At 39.4% G+C, this 17699-nt stretch overlaps 1 protein-coding gene across 1 annotated transcript in view; it reads left to right on the plus strand.

Annotated features, from left to right (window-relative positions):
- The window catches only part of SLCO4C1 (solute carrier organic anion transporter family member 4C1), a 97126-nt gene that overhangs the window by 76008 nt on the left and 3419 nt on the right, over positions 1-17699 (plus strand). Inside the window, exons 9-12 of the mRNA XM_030567869.1 lie at positions 1024-1177; positions 8296-8483; positions 13830-13894; positions 16396-16533. Of these exons, the coding sequence (XP_030423729.1) occupies positions 1024-1177; positions 8296-8483; positions 13830-13894; positions 16396-16533 (545 nt within the window). The remainder of the gene's footprint in view (positions 1-1023; positions 1178-8295; positions 8484-13829; positions 13895-16395; positions 16534-17699) is intronic.

Here is a 17699-nt window from a genome sequence, read left to right on the forward strand (position 1 = left end):
TTTGGACACTAACATTGTACCACTCACTTTACAATATAGCTTGATTTTTAAACTACTGATATTGCAGCATTCCCTAGTTTCAGTAGAACTAGTTGTGAAACAGCTTATAATGCAAAGTTGTTTAATGTGCTGTTACCCTCAGGAAATTCAAAATCATTGTCATCCTGTCCCATCCTTGTGCATTGGGGGAAAGTTGTTCTAATTTGCTTCTCATATAACTTTTAACAGTTTAATGTTATAAGGCTGTGCATGAAGTTTACTTCAACTATAGATGTATAGTAACTTTGCCACTCTGGAGGTGAGAAGACTAAACCTAGAATATGCATCTGTAGTACACAGGAGTTAAAGAACTCCTTTATCTATGTTACCAATTCCCAGAGCCAGAACAGTTGTGCAGCTCTGGAAGAGAGCTTAGGTGTTATCTTGCCGCTATGCAGTTAGCACATGTAGCCTTCTTTGTGTTTGAACAATCCAGTTGTCATCTGGCTAAGGGACTAATAAAACAGTAGATATCAGAGAGATGGATCATGAGTCAGACTGAGTTAAAGGAATAAAATCAACAGGATACTTGATCAATAAAAGCAGTTAAAATGGCTTCTATTTTACAATATAATTTTCTGCTTTATCTTTAAAATGTGTTTTTTCTCTTGTCTATAGCTGTGTTAATGATCCAAAAAACAGCTAGGGAAGCTGAATATACAGAGTATATAATAAAAATCACTAGACAAGTGCTGTCAAATGCACTGAGTATACAAACTAGAATTTTTCCCTTAATTTTTCAGTATAGTAATTTTAGGTATTACAATAAGTATAAAAATTTCACAGAGAAGTGTGATCTTTACTTTGTAATTAGTTTGAATGTTATTATGGTAGTAATGTATGTTTGTGTAGAACTGTAGATTAGGAGCATATGAGCATTCGATTACTGACTCATGTCTCTCTATTCTCTATTGTAAATTATTCTTAAACTGAGTTAATGAAATATATTGTTTACTCATTGCCTGTTTAATCTTTACCTTACAGAACAGGCAAGTTACAGAACTTGACTGCACCATGTAATGCTAACTGCAACTGCTTACGCTCCTTTTATTACCCAGTTTGTGGCAGAGATGAAGTCCAGTATTTTTCTCCCTGTTTTGCAGGATGTACATCTTTTACTGTTCAAAAAAGGAAAAAGGTATTTTTATGCTATGTCTTTAACATGAAAAAAATGCACAGTTTATTCTGTATCTTGTTTCTTAGCAAAATTTGTATGCCATTTTCAATTATTATTAAATGAAAGATATTTGTTTCCATTACAACAAAACAGTGAATCAACATTAGCTTTATAATACATAATTGTTAATTAAAATAAGAAAAAGAAAAGAAAACCCAAACGAAACCCCCTCTCTGAACCTAGAAGTGAATGTGGGGTCTAGTGTTTCATAGTTGTTACATGTCTGCAGTGTTTTGTTGCAAATGTAGTTCTCTGTGACAATTCCAGCACTGTACTCATTCCATAAAACAATAGATGGACTAAACAGAAGATGCTACTATTGGTAATTTTTAGTGTCCAAAACAGCCAGTGGCTTTAAATCAACACCTGGATTTTGGGATTTGCTTATGTATCTAGAAATTATTTTGAATTTTCTTTGCTGACTTGTCAGAAAATTATTATTATTATTATTATTATTTTTGTCTCTGAATCAGGCTGTAAACTGAGAGATGAATTCCAGCACAGGATTACTTGATATTGACCCATATACCTTAATATAAGTTACTGCTGTTTTAACAAACTTCATCCCTGTAATATAGTCCAATAAAATAAAATTGTGAACTTTGAACAGGATGGATTAATTAATCTGAAATTATCTAAACTCTTTATTTGGGGCTCAGATGATGATAGGGCTCAGATGCTTGGGTAAAAAAATCATGTGCCTCCAGTCAGTGTTAAATTGATAAATGGATCCTTATCCATGATTATACAGTAAGGCCCCAAATGCATTATCAGTTCATGCAGGTTTGTTAGGATCAAAATAATTCCAAAAGCTGCTGGCTTTCTGTGCAAGAGTGCCAGAGCAGTCTCGGAAGGTTGGGGCAAAAACGTTTTGCTTGTGCTGGACTCTTAAGAGTAATTATTTTGTGATCCACTAGAGAATAGCCTTTCAAATGTCAAGGTGAGATGAGAGGAAGGAACTTGGGATTTCAGCAGAGGTGGCATTAAAGTTATTTCCTTTAATAGGCAGTGTTGCAGAAGTGCTAGTGAGCAAGTTTACAGACGTGCAAGTAGAGGAGAATTCGGAGGCAAGGATAATGCTATGGTTACAGCCAGAAAAAGTGAATTTCAGGGGGGGAGAGAGTTGTGCTAGCGCATGCTGCTCTTGCTCCAAAGCAGTTCTGGTTCTGAGAGTTAAGTCCTGCTCTGCTGAATTTCTTTCACTAAATTCATGCAGGACTTAGTTCTGTAGGTGGGTGCAGCCTGGGGATCAGGGAAAATACAGTGCTTCAGTACCAAAAGGATGCCTGCAGAAGATGGCAGCTACACTTAGCCAGGTAGAAGTATAAGAACTGCACCACAAGAGAAGGAAGGAAGCTGTTGTGTGGAACTTTTAAGACCAATACATATGGAGACCTGCTCATGTTTGGTTTATAAACTCTGGTTGGCAGTTGCTTCCTCCTGATCTCCCCAAAACAGTGCTTCAGGCCCTTTGCCTCTAAATCTGAAGCAGGCCATTCTTGTCCATGCTGTCCTGAATTGAGAAGTATCATCATCTTGCCATGTCCTCAGGCACAGTAAACTCTTAGATTCCCCTGCTGTGGAAAATGCTGAAAAATGCACAGTGGGAGAAGGCAGGCAGAATAGCAGCCAGTCAAGGTAAGCTAGAAGATGGCAAGAAAATTGCCTCTTTCATGGCTTTACCTACCACAGAGAGACCATGTAGAATCTGAGTAAAAAGGTAAATTGGGCCTGGTCTGCACTACGCATTCATACCAAATTTAGCAGCGTTAAACCAATTTAATCCTACACCCGTCCACACAACGAAGCCCTTTATATCGATATAAAGGGCTCTTAAAACCGATTTTTGTACTCCTCCCCAACGAGGGGAGTAGTGCTGAAATCGGTATTGCCATGTCGGATTAGGGTTAGTGTGGCCGCAATTCAATGGTATTGGCCTCTGGGCGGCATCCCACAGTGCACCATTGTGACCGCTCTGGAAAGCCATCTGAACTCGGATGCACTGGCCAGGTAGACAGGAAAAGCCCCACGAACTTTGAATTTCATTTCCTGTTTGCCCAGCGTGGAGCGCTGATCAGCACGGACTGTACGGGTGATACTGGATCTGATCGCTGTATCGGGAGACAAATCTGTTCTATCAGAGCTCCGTTCCAGAAGACAAAATGCCAAAGCATTTGAAAAAATCTCCAGACAGAGGCCACAGCAGGGACTCAACACAGTGCTGCATGACAAGCGTAATGGAAAGCCAGAGAATCAAATGGACGCTGATGGAGGGAGGGAGGGAGGGGGGACTGAGGACTCCAGCTATCCCACAGTCCCCACAGTCTCCGAAAAGCATTTGCGTTCTTGTCTGAGCTCCCAGTGCCTGAAGGGTCAAAAACATTGTCCCTGGTGATTCATGGTATATCTCGTAAATTTACCCCCCCCCATTTCTCGCCTTTTTTCAATGTCACCATATGTCTACTGCATGCTACTGGTAGATGTGGTGCTGCGGCACTGAACAGCAGCATCCCCTCCCCTTCCTTTCCTGATGGCAGACGGCACAAAATGGTGGAAAACCATCCTCATCATCCTGTGAGTGCTCCTGGCTGGCCTCGGTGAGGTCGGCCGGGGGTACCTGGGCAACAATGGGAATGACTCCTGGTCATTCCCGGCAGACAGTGCAAAAGGATTGAAAATCGTCCTCATCATAGCAACTGGGGGCTGAGCTCCATCAGCCCCGCCCTTTCATGTCTAATGAAGAATCTGTACTGCCTGGACTATCACAGCAGTGGGATGCTGCCTCCCCCTCATTTTATCTCACTAAAAAGTCATTGTTTCTTATTCCTGCATTCTTTATTACTTCATCATACAAATGAGGGGGACACTGCCATGGTAGCCCAGGAGGGTTGGGGAAGGAGGGAAGCAACGGGTGGAGTTGTTGCAGGGGCACCCCCTAGAATGGCATCATCGTTTCTGTGGGATCTCTGGAGCTCTAACCCAGAGCAGCTGTGCTCTCTGGTTCTCTAGTACACTTGCCCCATATTCTGGGCAGGACTGACTCTATTTTTAGACAAAACATAAAGAAGGGAATGACCTGGGGAGTGATTCCCATTTTTGTCCATGCGCCCCCAGCTGACCTCAGCGAGGCCAGCCAGGAGCACCCATGACAGCAGCAGACGGTACAAAAGGACTGATAACCATCATCACCAATTTCCAATTGCAAACGGTGCAAAATGACTGATAAACGTCATCACCAGTTTCCAATTGCAGACGGTGCTATAGCTGGTAACCGTCTCTGCTACCTTGCAAAGGCAAATGAATGTTGCTGTGTAGCACTGCAGTACTGTGTCTGTCAGCAGCATCCAGTACACAGATGGTGACAGTGACAAAAGGCTAAACGGGCTGCCTGGTTGTCATGCTATGGCGTCTGCCAGGGCAATCCAGGGAAAAAGGGCGTGAAATGATTGTCTGCCGTTGCTGTCATGGAGGAAGGATTGAGTGATGACATTTACCCAGAATCACCTGCAATGCTGTTTTTGCATTGGGATCTCAACCAGGAATTCCAATGGGCAAGGGAGACTGCAGGAACTATGGGATAGCTACAGGATAACTACCCACAGTGCCACGGTCCAGAAATCGACGCTAGCCTCGGTACCTGCACGCACACCGCCGAAATAATGTGCTTAGTGTGGCCGCGTGCACTTGACTTTATACAATCTGTTTTAAAAAAATGGTTTATGTAAAATCGGAATAATCCCGTAGTGTAGACATATCTTTAGACAGGAATTTGCACAGCCATACAACCTCATTATACACAGGGATCTGTGTGAGGTTGTGGCTATTCCTTGTTGAAGAAATATTAATCTCTCTCTCTCTCTCTCTCTCTCTCTCTCTCTTTTTTTTGAAAGACTGAAAAAAATCTGGAGGCTCTGTTAAACTAAAATACATCTAAAAACACTCCATGTGTTCACTTGATTCTGAAGGCCTCTGATAGTTTACTGTTAATTACATCTCATTCTCCCATTATTTCATTAAACATTAGAATATGCTTGCTAATGCAGGAAGGTTGATGTGGATAGTTAGCTGACTTCAAACTGAATGAGTTAATTGAGTCCACGTGAAAGTCAGTCATATTACCTCTTTGATATCAGTTCAAGGTTATTTGATTCTCTTTTCAGGGTATTATGCCTGACTTGGAGTGCTGTCAGACATGAACAAAACAGTTTGTCATAGTATCATTAAAGTAGCAGTGTGGGATATATCTAATTCTTCTTAGTTAGACAGTGCTGGGACACACTGTCTTCATCTGTTTTTATTGTTTTGTTTTTTGCAGGGAGATAGGAAGGAAGGTTGAAATCTTGTACCTCTTCCTGCAAATGGTGCACCTCCATTGGAGATAACAATGGTTTGTGCTAGCGTAGGCAAAGGATGCTATTGTGATACTGCCAGTCATCTAGCCCTGCTCACCAGTACCTTACGTACAGTAGGGCTAGCAATGATGAAGCTGCTCTAGTGGTAGTGGAAAGGTTGGCTAATGTAGTGATAACTTTTTATAGTAGGGCAGTCTTCCAGCTTTTCATTTGATATTGTAGTAGTGATATACTCATTCTAGCTAATATGGGAAAGCTGCGTGAATGTTTTTCCTGGAGGGTATGCCTTCAAGTTGTTATTTTTTACTTTTGTATAAAGCAAGTAGACAAGAACTGGCATGAGGGAAAAGAGTATTATGTTTCGATTAAAGTTTATATGACAGATGAAGCACTTGCTAGACATGTTTGGCTGGAAAGGTTAATTCAAACTGCTCTTTGGGCCAGAGTAAGTGGCAAGCCTTGAGGCTGGAAGACCATGAAGATGACAAGGCTGGATCTAATCTCATCTTCATAAAGTACACATTTTCTTTTCTTTTCTATATCTGTTCTCCATTTTGTTCCAAAAGATGAGTGTACTATTCTTTGTACATTATATGTTTTCTGTGTTTTAGAGTTATACAGTTATCACAGTGTTTTATTATAATTTTCACATTCTGTCAACTACTTCTTCCATCTCCAGGCTGCTGTAACTTATGCTGGAGCAAATGCAGCTTGTGAGCCAGGAAGCCATAACTGTTTCTTCTAGTAGCTCCACCCATTTCTGTGCCAAGGGCATCACTAATTCCCCTGCTTCCCTCAGATCCTTCAATTTTGCGGAAGGGGTAGCTCAGTGGTTTGAGCATTGGTCTGCTAAACCCAGGGTTGTGAGTTTAATCCTTGAGGGGGCCATTTAGGGATCTGGGACAAAAAATCTGTCCGGGGATTGGTCCTGGTCAGAGCAGGGGGTTGTACTAGATGACCTCCTGAAGTCCCTTCCAACTCTGATATTCTATGAATTTAGCTTGTATTTGCCATGTAAACATATTTAAAACAAACAGCACTCACCCTACCCTCCTCTCCCCACAAAATAGAAAATGGAAATAGGGGAATTGCCTTAATATAGTGTGTGCCAAACACAAGTGCCTAGTTCCTTTGCTTCTGTATCTTACCTTTTCCTCACTATCCTGCCCGCCCCAACACACACACGCACTTTGTGTATTTAGATTGCAAGTTTTTCAGAGGCTTTGCCTTCCTTCATTTAAGTTGTGCACTATGCCCAATAATAGTGCTATTTAAATAAGGTATAATACATTATTGACCTCACTGGAATGTACCAACAACCTTCTGAGGAATAGGAAGCTATATTAGAAAGAGCATTCTACAGTTTCTAGCCCTTTCCATTGCTAATGAGTGGAGAATATGGAAGTCGAGACTGAGAAATATGAAAGTAATCCAGTGAGTATTGTACTTGAACAAGGACAAGATATTTAGATTAAGTTGAAACAGGACAAAAAGCTGAATAGGCACAACACTGGAGAAGAGGGTACCACTGCAATAATACTATCCTTCAAGTGCCATATGTGATATTATCATTATCTTTAAAATACAGCCTGGAGGTGCCAGCTGAGATTAGTGTTTCATTGCCCTAGCCGCTATGTAAACAGATGATAAGATACAGTTTTTGATTTACAGTCCAAATAGAAAATACAAATGAGGGGGAAGTTTTTGGCAGACCTGAGTCCCAGTGCAGTGCCTTAACTATAAAAGACCATCCTTCTTCTCTAATCTACCTTTGGGAATTATATTAGTAGAAGTGGAGAGGTTTGACCAGAAATTTTATTGAAAATATTAATACTAAATCAGCCAATGCTGACAGAACAAGTGGATCTTTAGAATCTTGCTGGATAAAGTGTGTGTATGTGGGAAACCTTCCAAGTTATAGACAGACAATTGTAATTTAGGAATAAGGGTTTGTTAAGGCAACTGTTAATTTTATTAGCCTATAATGAAAAAGGGTTATTTAGAAATTAGAACTAGCACATGAAAGGTATCCAGACAAAAAAGCATTCATACTTTCAGAATTTTGAATAGTTTCATATTGCTACTTTGTAACAAGAGGGTATATTTATGGGAGTACAGGACTGTCCTCTTTTGGGTTGTTTATTCTCAGCTTTACTTTTTTCTGTAAAGTGCTTGAAACTATCCACTGATGAATGGAGGGGACACCAGAAGAATATTTAACTTTTCATGTTCTCAGTTTACTTATTCTCACCCTGAGGTTATGTTTAGTGCAAAATGAAGTAATGCCTAATTAATAATAAAGGGGAAGATTTAAATTAAAATTCATCTAATCTAATAATTAGTCTGGCAAAAAAGGTTTAATGTCTAAATACAAAATATCCCAGACAGCGTTCAGGAGTAACTGTTGTTTGGGTAATTGGAGACCTCTTGTGGTAGCTTACCAGCCCAGGAGGAAAGCAAAGTAATAAGTGGAGGAGAGAGTTAGTCTTTACAGTTGGAGGCATGTAAGTAAGTATAGTTATTGTCAAAATTAGGTGGAATAACCAGGATAGTGTGGCTAAAAATATCACAGAATAAATTAAGGGTTCACTAAGTCAGGCACTGTCATTGAAATAAGTATGTGTTTATGTGTGGATATCTGATCACTACTTAATCTCTATCAATTTCTATAATTTACAATTTTACATATTTTGAAATAATACTGTTTGCTGTTTGCATTACTTGTAGACTTACCAAAACTGTTCCTGTATTGGGCTGCCAGAAAGATTACCTGACACAGAAAAGGTCCCTTTTGAGGCTCTGGCTGGGAAATGCCGAACACAATGCACATTCTTGCCTCTATTCCTGGGCTTTTTCTTTTTTGCTGTTGTTTTCACTTTTATGGCTGTTACTCCAACTACTGTGGCCATCCTCAGGTATTTGGTTTTTATACTTTTCAATAACATATTCCTGGCTTCACAGCAGAGTATAAACTTAGCATGGCATGATTCCTTCCCCAGACCTGGAGAAGAGCTCTGTGTAGCTCAAAAAGTTGTACCTTCCGCCAACAGAAGTTGATCCAATAAAAGATATTACCTCACCTACACTGTTGCTCTCAGTGGGAAGGAATGTAACTATTCTGACAATTGCAAAATAAATATTTTAAATAGTTTTTATTCTTTTTATACAGGATCAGCTCTATAATCAAAATGTGTAAGGAGGGCTTTGCACTTGTCTGCTACTCCCTAGACTCTAATAATCATCGTGTAGTGTATAACCAATTTTAAGCAGGTTAAGCCCGTTGAACATTAGATGAAGAGATTACTGTCATCTGTAGATTATCTACTGTTTCACAATCACTTTTCTCCTGTAAAAATAGAAATAGTTTCCTTTCCACTTGGTGGCACTACTTGTAGCACAAGATTCCTTTTTAAAGGGGCAGATCACACTCTACCAATAAGAGAGAGGAAAGCTCATCTGTTTATCCTTACACCATCCATAATCTCATTTTTGATGAAGCAACTGGCCTTGCCTGCATCACTGAGACATGGTTCAGTGCCACCTCCAACCCTATCTTAACACAGCTAATCTTCTCATGTGTATGTTACAAGCCAAGACAGTATCCAGAATGCACCAGATAAGAGAAAGTGGAGTAACAATCCTGTTCCCCTCCAGCCTCTGATACTGAAGAAATCCTATACCCAGAAACAAAAAGTGCATTCATGTAGTCTGTGAGGCAAAAGGACAAAAGGAATTTAAGAATTATATTGCTTTACAGACCTCCAGGTGAAAACTTCAACAACTTCCTAGATGAACTCTCAAATACATGGTCGAGGATGGTATTGGGATCCCCAGATTACTTGTCTTCAATTATCTCAACCTTCACATGGACAATCTCAAAGATATGGTAGTACCTTGATCTCTGACCTATATATGTCACCATATGTGGTATGTATGTTGAATCCTGTCTTCCAGCTAGAACTGCATATTGGAGATATCACCAACATACCACTCTTCTGAGCTGATCATGACCTCTTCTAGGCAGAGATCAAAGCCTGCCTGCCTTCCTTTCTTCCCATCAGGATAGAGAGCAATCAAAACTGATTTGCCCCCAAAGACTCCTGAACTCCCAAAGTTTTCAAATCTCCTTAGAACAAGTAACCCAAATACAAGGCCAAGGTCCTGATGAGTTGGTACAACAGTACGATCACCTGTTGTCCTTTACCATCAATGCTTTGGCCTCTCCTCCACCTTCCCACACTGACCAAGAAGAATACTCTGCTTCACAGGTGAACTACTGCCAGTGAAGTGCATAGGTGGAAAGTTAGAGTACCAGTGGTACAAAAGACACTCTGAATCCCTCTGCTAGCACACAAACTGTTCTGAACGTCACCACTGACATAAAGGAGGCAAAATGAACCTTCTCCTCTTCAATCCGCATGAGAGAATTGGGGACAGAAGAACTATTTCTCATATTGAATCAGCTAATCAACCCAGATTGCATAACTCAGACACCAGACCGAAGCATCAACCACTTCGAACAGCTGCCAACATACTTCATTGATAAGATGGAGTGGAAGATGATTATATTCATGCTGTCCACCCTGTTAAGTGAGAAACCGTGACTAATATAATCAAAATGGTGACCAAACATTGATTGTCAATCTCCCAGGCAAAAGACCAAAAAAATACACCTACCGCTTCAGGGGCAATGTACTAGGCAGATTGAACCTGGGGTAGAGATCTGCCCATTGAATGTTGAAGGCCTTTTACAGTCCATGTGCAGCTTCTTGGAGAAAGCGCTGAAGATGATTAACACCAACATCCTTGCCCTCCAGGAGACCCATGTTGCAAATGAAGAAAAAGACCCATTGCTATAACATCAACAGCTGTAAACTTATAGCCAGCAATTAACACCCAAAATATGGGTTGGCAATCTACATGAAGCAGGAGATCAATGAATATTTGGTCCTACCTCCTACAGAGTACGAAGAAACAACTAGAATCTGTGTGTATTTTGGCAAGCTTATTGTCCTTAACATGAGTACTTGTGGCACCTTAGAGACTAACAAATTTATTTCAGCATAAGCTTTCATGAGCTACAACTCTCTTCTTCGGGTTGAAGTGTTCTCCCACTGGTTTTTGAATGTTATGATTCCTGATGTCTGATTTGTGTCCATTTATTCTTTTGCGTAGAGACTGTCCGGTTTGGCCTATGTACATGGCCAATGTACATAGGAGAACACTTCAGCCTCTCTAATCACTCAGTGACAGACTTGAAGGTGGCAATTTTGCGGCAAAAGAACTTCAAAGACAGACTCCAAAGAGAGACTGCTGAACTCGAATTAATATGCAAATTAGATACAATTAACTTAGGTTTAAACAGAGACTGGGAATGGTTGGATCATTACATTAATTGAATCTATTTCCCTATGTTAAGTTCTCCTCACACCTTCTATGGATCATCTCAATTATCACTTCAAAAGGTTTTTTTCTCCTGCTGATGATAGCTCATCTCAATTGATTAGAATCTTCCTGTTGGTATGCATACTTCCACCTTTTCATGTTCTCTGTATGTATAAATATCTCCTGTCTGTGTGTTCCATTCTATGCATCCAAAGAAGTGAGCTGTAGTTCACGAAAACTTATGCTGAAATAAATTTGTTAGTCTCTAAGGTGCCACAAATACTCCTGTTCTTTTTGCAGATACAGTCTAACACGGCTGCTACTCTGAAACCTGTCCTTAACATATATACATCAGCTCTGCCAACTGCACAAGATCTATGCAGCAAACAAAGCAAGCAAAGAACTGACACACTGGGCATTGGCAAATGATATGCTCCATCTTTTTGATGCGAAACAATATTCACTTTCCACCCTGCAAGATGGGGCAGAGAATACTGCCCTGACCTGATGTTCATCTCTAAAGATGATCCATGTCCCCAATGCTGAAGACTTTTGACCATTTTACTGTGCACCTAATCACCCCTGCAAAGAAGAATAACTCCCATGGACACAGGTCATTATACACCAGTGTTTCTCACCAGCTGGTCCATGGATTGGTGCTGGTCCCCAAGATGACCCTGATATAGTTTAGGAAGTCAGCAAGCTGGTTCCTGGTATCAAAAAGGCTGAGAAACACTTTCATACACTCCTTGCTGGACTGCAGAGATCCAAGATCTCTTCTGCAACTGTGGTGAGTGTAGGGACCCAGAAATTAGAAAATCTCTCCTAGTATTACTGGATGTAGCAAGATGGAAACTGTGGCTCAAGCAGACATGCCTGGAATCTGCTGAGACACCTGGGGGCTGCAAATTCCACACATGTCACTAGGTCGCAGTTGAAAGTCAGTGCCATTGCTGCTAAACTTTTGTGGACATCAAAACAGCCAGTGGATAAACAGTATCAACTCCAGCATCAACTCTAGCAGGTGTTGTTCACATATGGTTCACTGTCCCAATGGTCTGGACTATTCACAAGTAAGGAGATTGATCCAGTCATTTCAACCATGTAACTGGGAAAAGCAGTGGGAAAAGATGGCATCTGCCACAAGTTCCTATGTAACCTGAGTTCAGTGGCATGGAATTGGCTGATGCAGCATTTCACCAACATCCTGGAGACTGGTGAAATTTGCTGTTTGTGGAGAGGAGCACTCCTAAAGCCTGGAAAATCTGCAGATGACCCTTCTAGTTATAGGCCAATTTCCCTCTTGAGCACCAGCTACAAGGTGATGGAGCGTATGATTTTGAACTAAACTGGGCCCACATTTCAAAGCCTTCCTCTTTTGAGAAATCCTCCCACCATAAGTAACACTCACAATTTGAACATCCCTCTTGTTCCCAAATCCCTGCCATACACACAGTCTTCCTCTCTTACTCCAAGCAGACTCCCGATCCCATAAAGGGAGACGTGCTAAAGACTCCTAGAAATCTTCTGAGGATTTTGCTGTTGCTATTGGTTTTTATGTTGAAGGTGCTCTGATTCTATGATGATGAGTGGCAGTATAAAATTCTAAGAAAGGTAGGCGCATGTTAACCACAACTTAGTTGTCTTGCCAATGTCTGAAACTCAGATGGTCTTTGATCCTGAACACACTCTGCTAGAGACACACTAGATTCCAAATTAATATGTAGACCTATAAATGTGTGGGACTTACCTTCCCATTGAAATGAGACTTCATTAATACCATGTTAAAGCAGCTGTTCACCCATGCAGAGCTACAATATGGATGTTAATAAGTGTCATAACATTCAGAGCATGATAATTGCATCCCTGTTATACAACTTGTAAAGCCTCATGGCCAAATTTAGAAACAGTGCATTAACATTTTTACTATTTAAAGCTTACAAGTTACTTGAAAAGCACATCAATTTATAGAATAACTTTATATACCAGAAAAAGTACTATTGTAAAACTGAGATAGTGATTTAACATACTGCACTGTACTGTATTATCATGCTTCATTTCATTGACCTTCTGTTCTTGGTGCTCCAGTGTGAGTCCACATGAGACTTGCATTGACAATTTGATTGTGTTAGTCTGGAGGGAGAGAAAGGGCAACTATGTTTGGATTAGGGAGGATTAGGGGAAAACAATATTTTGTGTTTGTGTCATCATACTTCTTAAAACTTACTTGAGATTGCTCAAAGCCTATCCCTTTTCAATTATCAGTGGCATAGATTTTACTGGGATGCTGGACTGTTAGCAGTAAGGTTCAACCAAAATAGTTTATTTATTATGCAAGCTGCTGCTTGTTGTATTACCTTATGTAATGCAATATGCTGATGCAAGACAAAAATCTACAAATAAGTGCAATATCTACTGATTATACATTTGGTCCAAAGCATTGAAAAAAAACACCTCTACTGTGTGCTTAAGCATAGTCCCCTGCCACATCTCCACTTCATAATGATTAACCAAGACATAAGTAATGTGCGTGATCTTGAACTGAATCCCTTGCTTTGAATATCTTGTGAAAACACATTGGGAAAAAGACTATGATGATTTCTCCTGCCAAAGCTGTCTATGTTTTATTGCAGAAAACTAGTATCGTATATAATGCATAATGATATATTAGGGAAGTTGATTTTTGTCTCTTTTGTGAAGTAAATTCCATTTAAAGTTTTTAGGTTGCTTTGACTCCATATACAGACCAAAGTATTAACAGATAATGCAATTTTTCAAAAGCCCAAGTGTAACTTACCAAAAAAACAAGATGAAAAACATCAGTTTAAGTTAAATTTACATTTGATAAAACCCTTAAACTGCAATTTTGTTTGCAGGTGTGTGCCAGATAAACAGCGTTCATTTGCTCTGGGAGTGCAGTCAGTATTTCTACGATTAGTAGGTAGGACATTTATTATCTTTTGCTTAAATACCTGTCCCAGCATAAAATGTCTAATTGGAAGACTTCCTTTTCAAATACCCAGACCGACTAATTTTAAAGAAAATGTGTATGAATGAATTTGCTGCAGTCTCTTTGTCTGAAAGATTAGGCCAAATTCAATCTTGAAATAGCTTAGAATTCATCATAGGAATTCAAATATGGTACTTTACTTATTTTTTAGTATTAATGCTGTCTTCTCTATAAATAGTTATGCAAAGAGGCTAAATGGGTATGCCAAAGGAAACAAATCCCAACTGCAGAAGAATAATATTTAAACTTGCATCCTCTTAACAAAAGCAACCCCCCTCCTCCCAAAAAAATGCAACTCCATTCTTTGAAAAATTTCAGGACTTTTAAGACTCCGCCAATCAAAAATTCTGTGGTTCTGTAACACTTCACTTGATGATATTGAGTTCCTTTAGCCACGTTTTTATTATATAATTTAACACTGATGAAAATGACAGTACTTTAGATATTGCAAGTAAAATGGTAAAGAATATATGAAAGCTGCTGCAGTGTTTTGTGTCCTTACTTTTAATGGGTACATATGTACATTTTAGAAGTCTGGCAGACAGATAATCTGCATAATTTAGTCATTCATTTCCAAACCCCTTTTAAATGGTTTGTGCTGACTTTCTATTTTCTTTATTAAATTATTTTTGGGGGTAATTGATGTGGATGCAGAAACAGTGAGACACGCATGCCAGAGTATGGTTAAATGTGAAGGACGCAACATTTAAAAACTATTATACAGCAAAGAACTTCTCCAAGTATGAGCAAGGCCATTCCAGTATGGAAGTTAACTAATGGTCTCAAATTCTACAAACCTGAGGGTGGGTATGAGCGCATTGTTTCCCTACACTCTAGGCTTGCATGGGGACCCTGGGAGGAAGCTAATGTCCCAACACATTTACCTCATCCACACTGGAGGTAGGAGAGATAACATGAGGGGAGCCCTACCCTGCACAAGACATGGAGCCATAGTCTCTTACCATGCGATGTTGTACTCAGGGCCTGTTGTAATAATTGAGCCTACAAATTTACCTTAATTATAAGTTCAACTGTAAAAAGTAAGTGAAAGTTCATAAAGTGTTGCAACCTTTCAAATTAATGTTGATGGGAAAAGTTGCAAAAGGGAGATGGAAAAAATAAATTAGGGCAAACAAAAAGACCTAGTAATAGAATTCAAGGACTGTGTTAAAATCATGCCGAGTAAACAAGACAATGTGGGACTGGGAATTAATGAAAATTGGAAACTAGTTCTAATTGATGGATAAAATAATGAGGGACTGGACTATTCCACCCACCACTCCTTTTTGGAGTCCTTAAAAAAAAAAGAGAGAGCGAAATTCTAGAGAGAAAAACTGGCTACCCAAGCAAGCTTCATCATCAGGCTACCACTCCCAATGTCTCCTAGGATCCAGGGCCTTCATCATTCTGGTCCCAAGAGATGTTCTGACCAGACTAGCCCCTTCCAAAACACCCCCCAGATAACATCACTACTGCTACCAGCTCTAGTTAAATGCTAAATAGTACCTAGAATAAGACAAAATAAGAATTTAACAGCCACAACAGTTCCAGCCTATATCAGCTAACTTTTCTTTCCCCCCCATCCTCCCAAAAAGACAGTTGTTATTATCTCTAATACCATCTAATAGACTTATTAGCCAAGGAAGTTTTCCCCCCCAAAAAATCTGTGCCTCTCTGAGAATAGGGGAGTGAAAAGATGTGGTAGAACTGAGATGGCTGGTAAAAATAGCCCCAAGGAATTGAGAGCTTTTCCCTCCTTGGCCGACAGATAACTGTTTACTGAGCTGCATTTCTTAAGATCAGTACACCAGGTCGTTTGGAACTGGAGTGACAGTACATGTGTGACACAGTGTTCAGTTATATATTGTACTGTTTATCATCATTTAGGAAAATCTATTCTAAAATCCCTGTCCACGTCTATCATGTGTAAGGGGATAGCTTATGTTTCTACATGAGCACTGTCAGGATTTATTATATAATTTAAATACTAATTTACATAATGACTGAAATACCTGAAAGGGCTTAAAAATTGTACATATTGGATCCTTAACGTATAGCCACCTCTTGGGTGGGAGGTGACAACAAATGAGCACACAATACTGCAATGGGAAAGAGAGTAAATATTGATCCAAGACACTAGGGCAAACTCCTGTTCCTATAAAAAGTACTGTAGTATCTTTAGTGTTCACACGGAGCAGATGGTACCTTAGTATTTAAGGTGTTCTTTGCAAGAACGTACAGCAAGTTGCATGGTCCTCTATCTCAGAAGGACAAAGGGCTAAAATAAGATGATGAGATTTGAATGTCTGGTTCTATAATCTAGCTACACAAAACTTGATTCTTCAATCACCAACCTGGCCTCTCACTCTATGAATTCTGTTGATTCAGTTAAGACTCTTTCAATTATCTTTGTACACTTGTATCTCTTCTAGGCACTATTCCTGGACCAATTTTGTTTGGTGTGGCAATAGACAGTAGTTGTACTCTGTGGGATATTAATAAATGTGACATTAAAGGAGCCTGCTGGGTCTACGACAACTCAAAAATGGCCTACATGCTGATTGGTATAAGTAAGTGACTGCATATTTGATATGTACATAACACAAATGAGTGTTAAAATCTTTAATAGCAAAAGGCATAGCTATTTTGAATTTCACTGCCAGGTGACAAGTGAGGAGTAAGAAAATAGCCTAATAAGACTATGTAATAAGTTTACATAGTACTCAGCACTTTGCAAAGAGATAAGACAAGTTTCCTCTTCTGAAGGAACTACTATTTACATAAGACATGACAGTCAAAAACCAGGCAAGACACAGGTCCACAGTTTGGTAGAAAGTTTGTGGGGACTCTTGACAATTGAAAGAAACAAGGAGGGATTGTTTGAAGAGTTAGGTCTTTAAAGATAACCTAAAATGTTTTTTTTCTTAGGTGGCTTGTGCCCTTTATAGCTTCCTTATAGATGAACAAGAGCCTGAAATATAGTGGGATTTCTGTGGTTGCCCTCCACCGTCCCCCCCAGTTTTTTGAGGCAGGAGGGGAATTCCTCTTGCTGACTTCCCTAGTTTGGCTGGAAGATTTTTAGAGGTCTCACATAAATATTGGCATTTTCTCACCCTGTAGTTATAATTAAACTTTTAACAAATACATATTTTCTCCCCAGTGTTAGTTTAACATTACAGTTGAATGAGAGTTCCAAAGAAGAACAAAAATAGACCTTCAAAGATTCTGACTAAAAATAACTTCCCCTCTCAATTAATAAGTTTTTCATCTGATATTTTTAAAGGTACTCAGGTACCTTTTGACTTCAAAGATAGACGCAGGTGACCATCTCCTTTGGCAGTGAGGCTACCTATTAAGGTGTTTAAGTTTAGCTACCAATGTTTGAAAATTAAACAAACAAACAACCCCCCAAACAAACAAAAAACAAACAAACCCTCCCCACCAGCTTTAACAAATACCTTTTAAGCATTATCTTTTTAAGCTGTTGATTTTATTTAGGAAGTTTATCAAGTTTACAAATCCATGCCATATAAATAACAGAAACAAAACAATAATTACAACAGCTAGCTCTTGTCTTTATAATGTCTATTTAAACATCAGATCTTTCTATTTAACAAGGTATTACCATCATTATGACATTTAGATCAGGCATATCTATCAAGTTTTAAGTAAAAAAAAAAGGATATGTGGTTTTTTTGGGGCAGGTGAATATACTTTGAATATTGAATAAAAAATA

The sequence above is a fragment of the Gopherus evgoodei genome, chromosome 6 (assembly GCF_007399415.2).
Source record: "Gopherus evgoodei ecotype Sinaloan lineage chromosome 6, rGopEvg1_v1.p, whole genome shotgun sequence".
NCBI lineage: Eukaryota > Metazoa > Chordata > Testudines > Testudinidae > Gopherus > Gopherus evgoodei.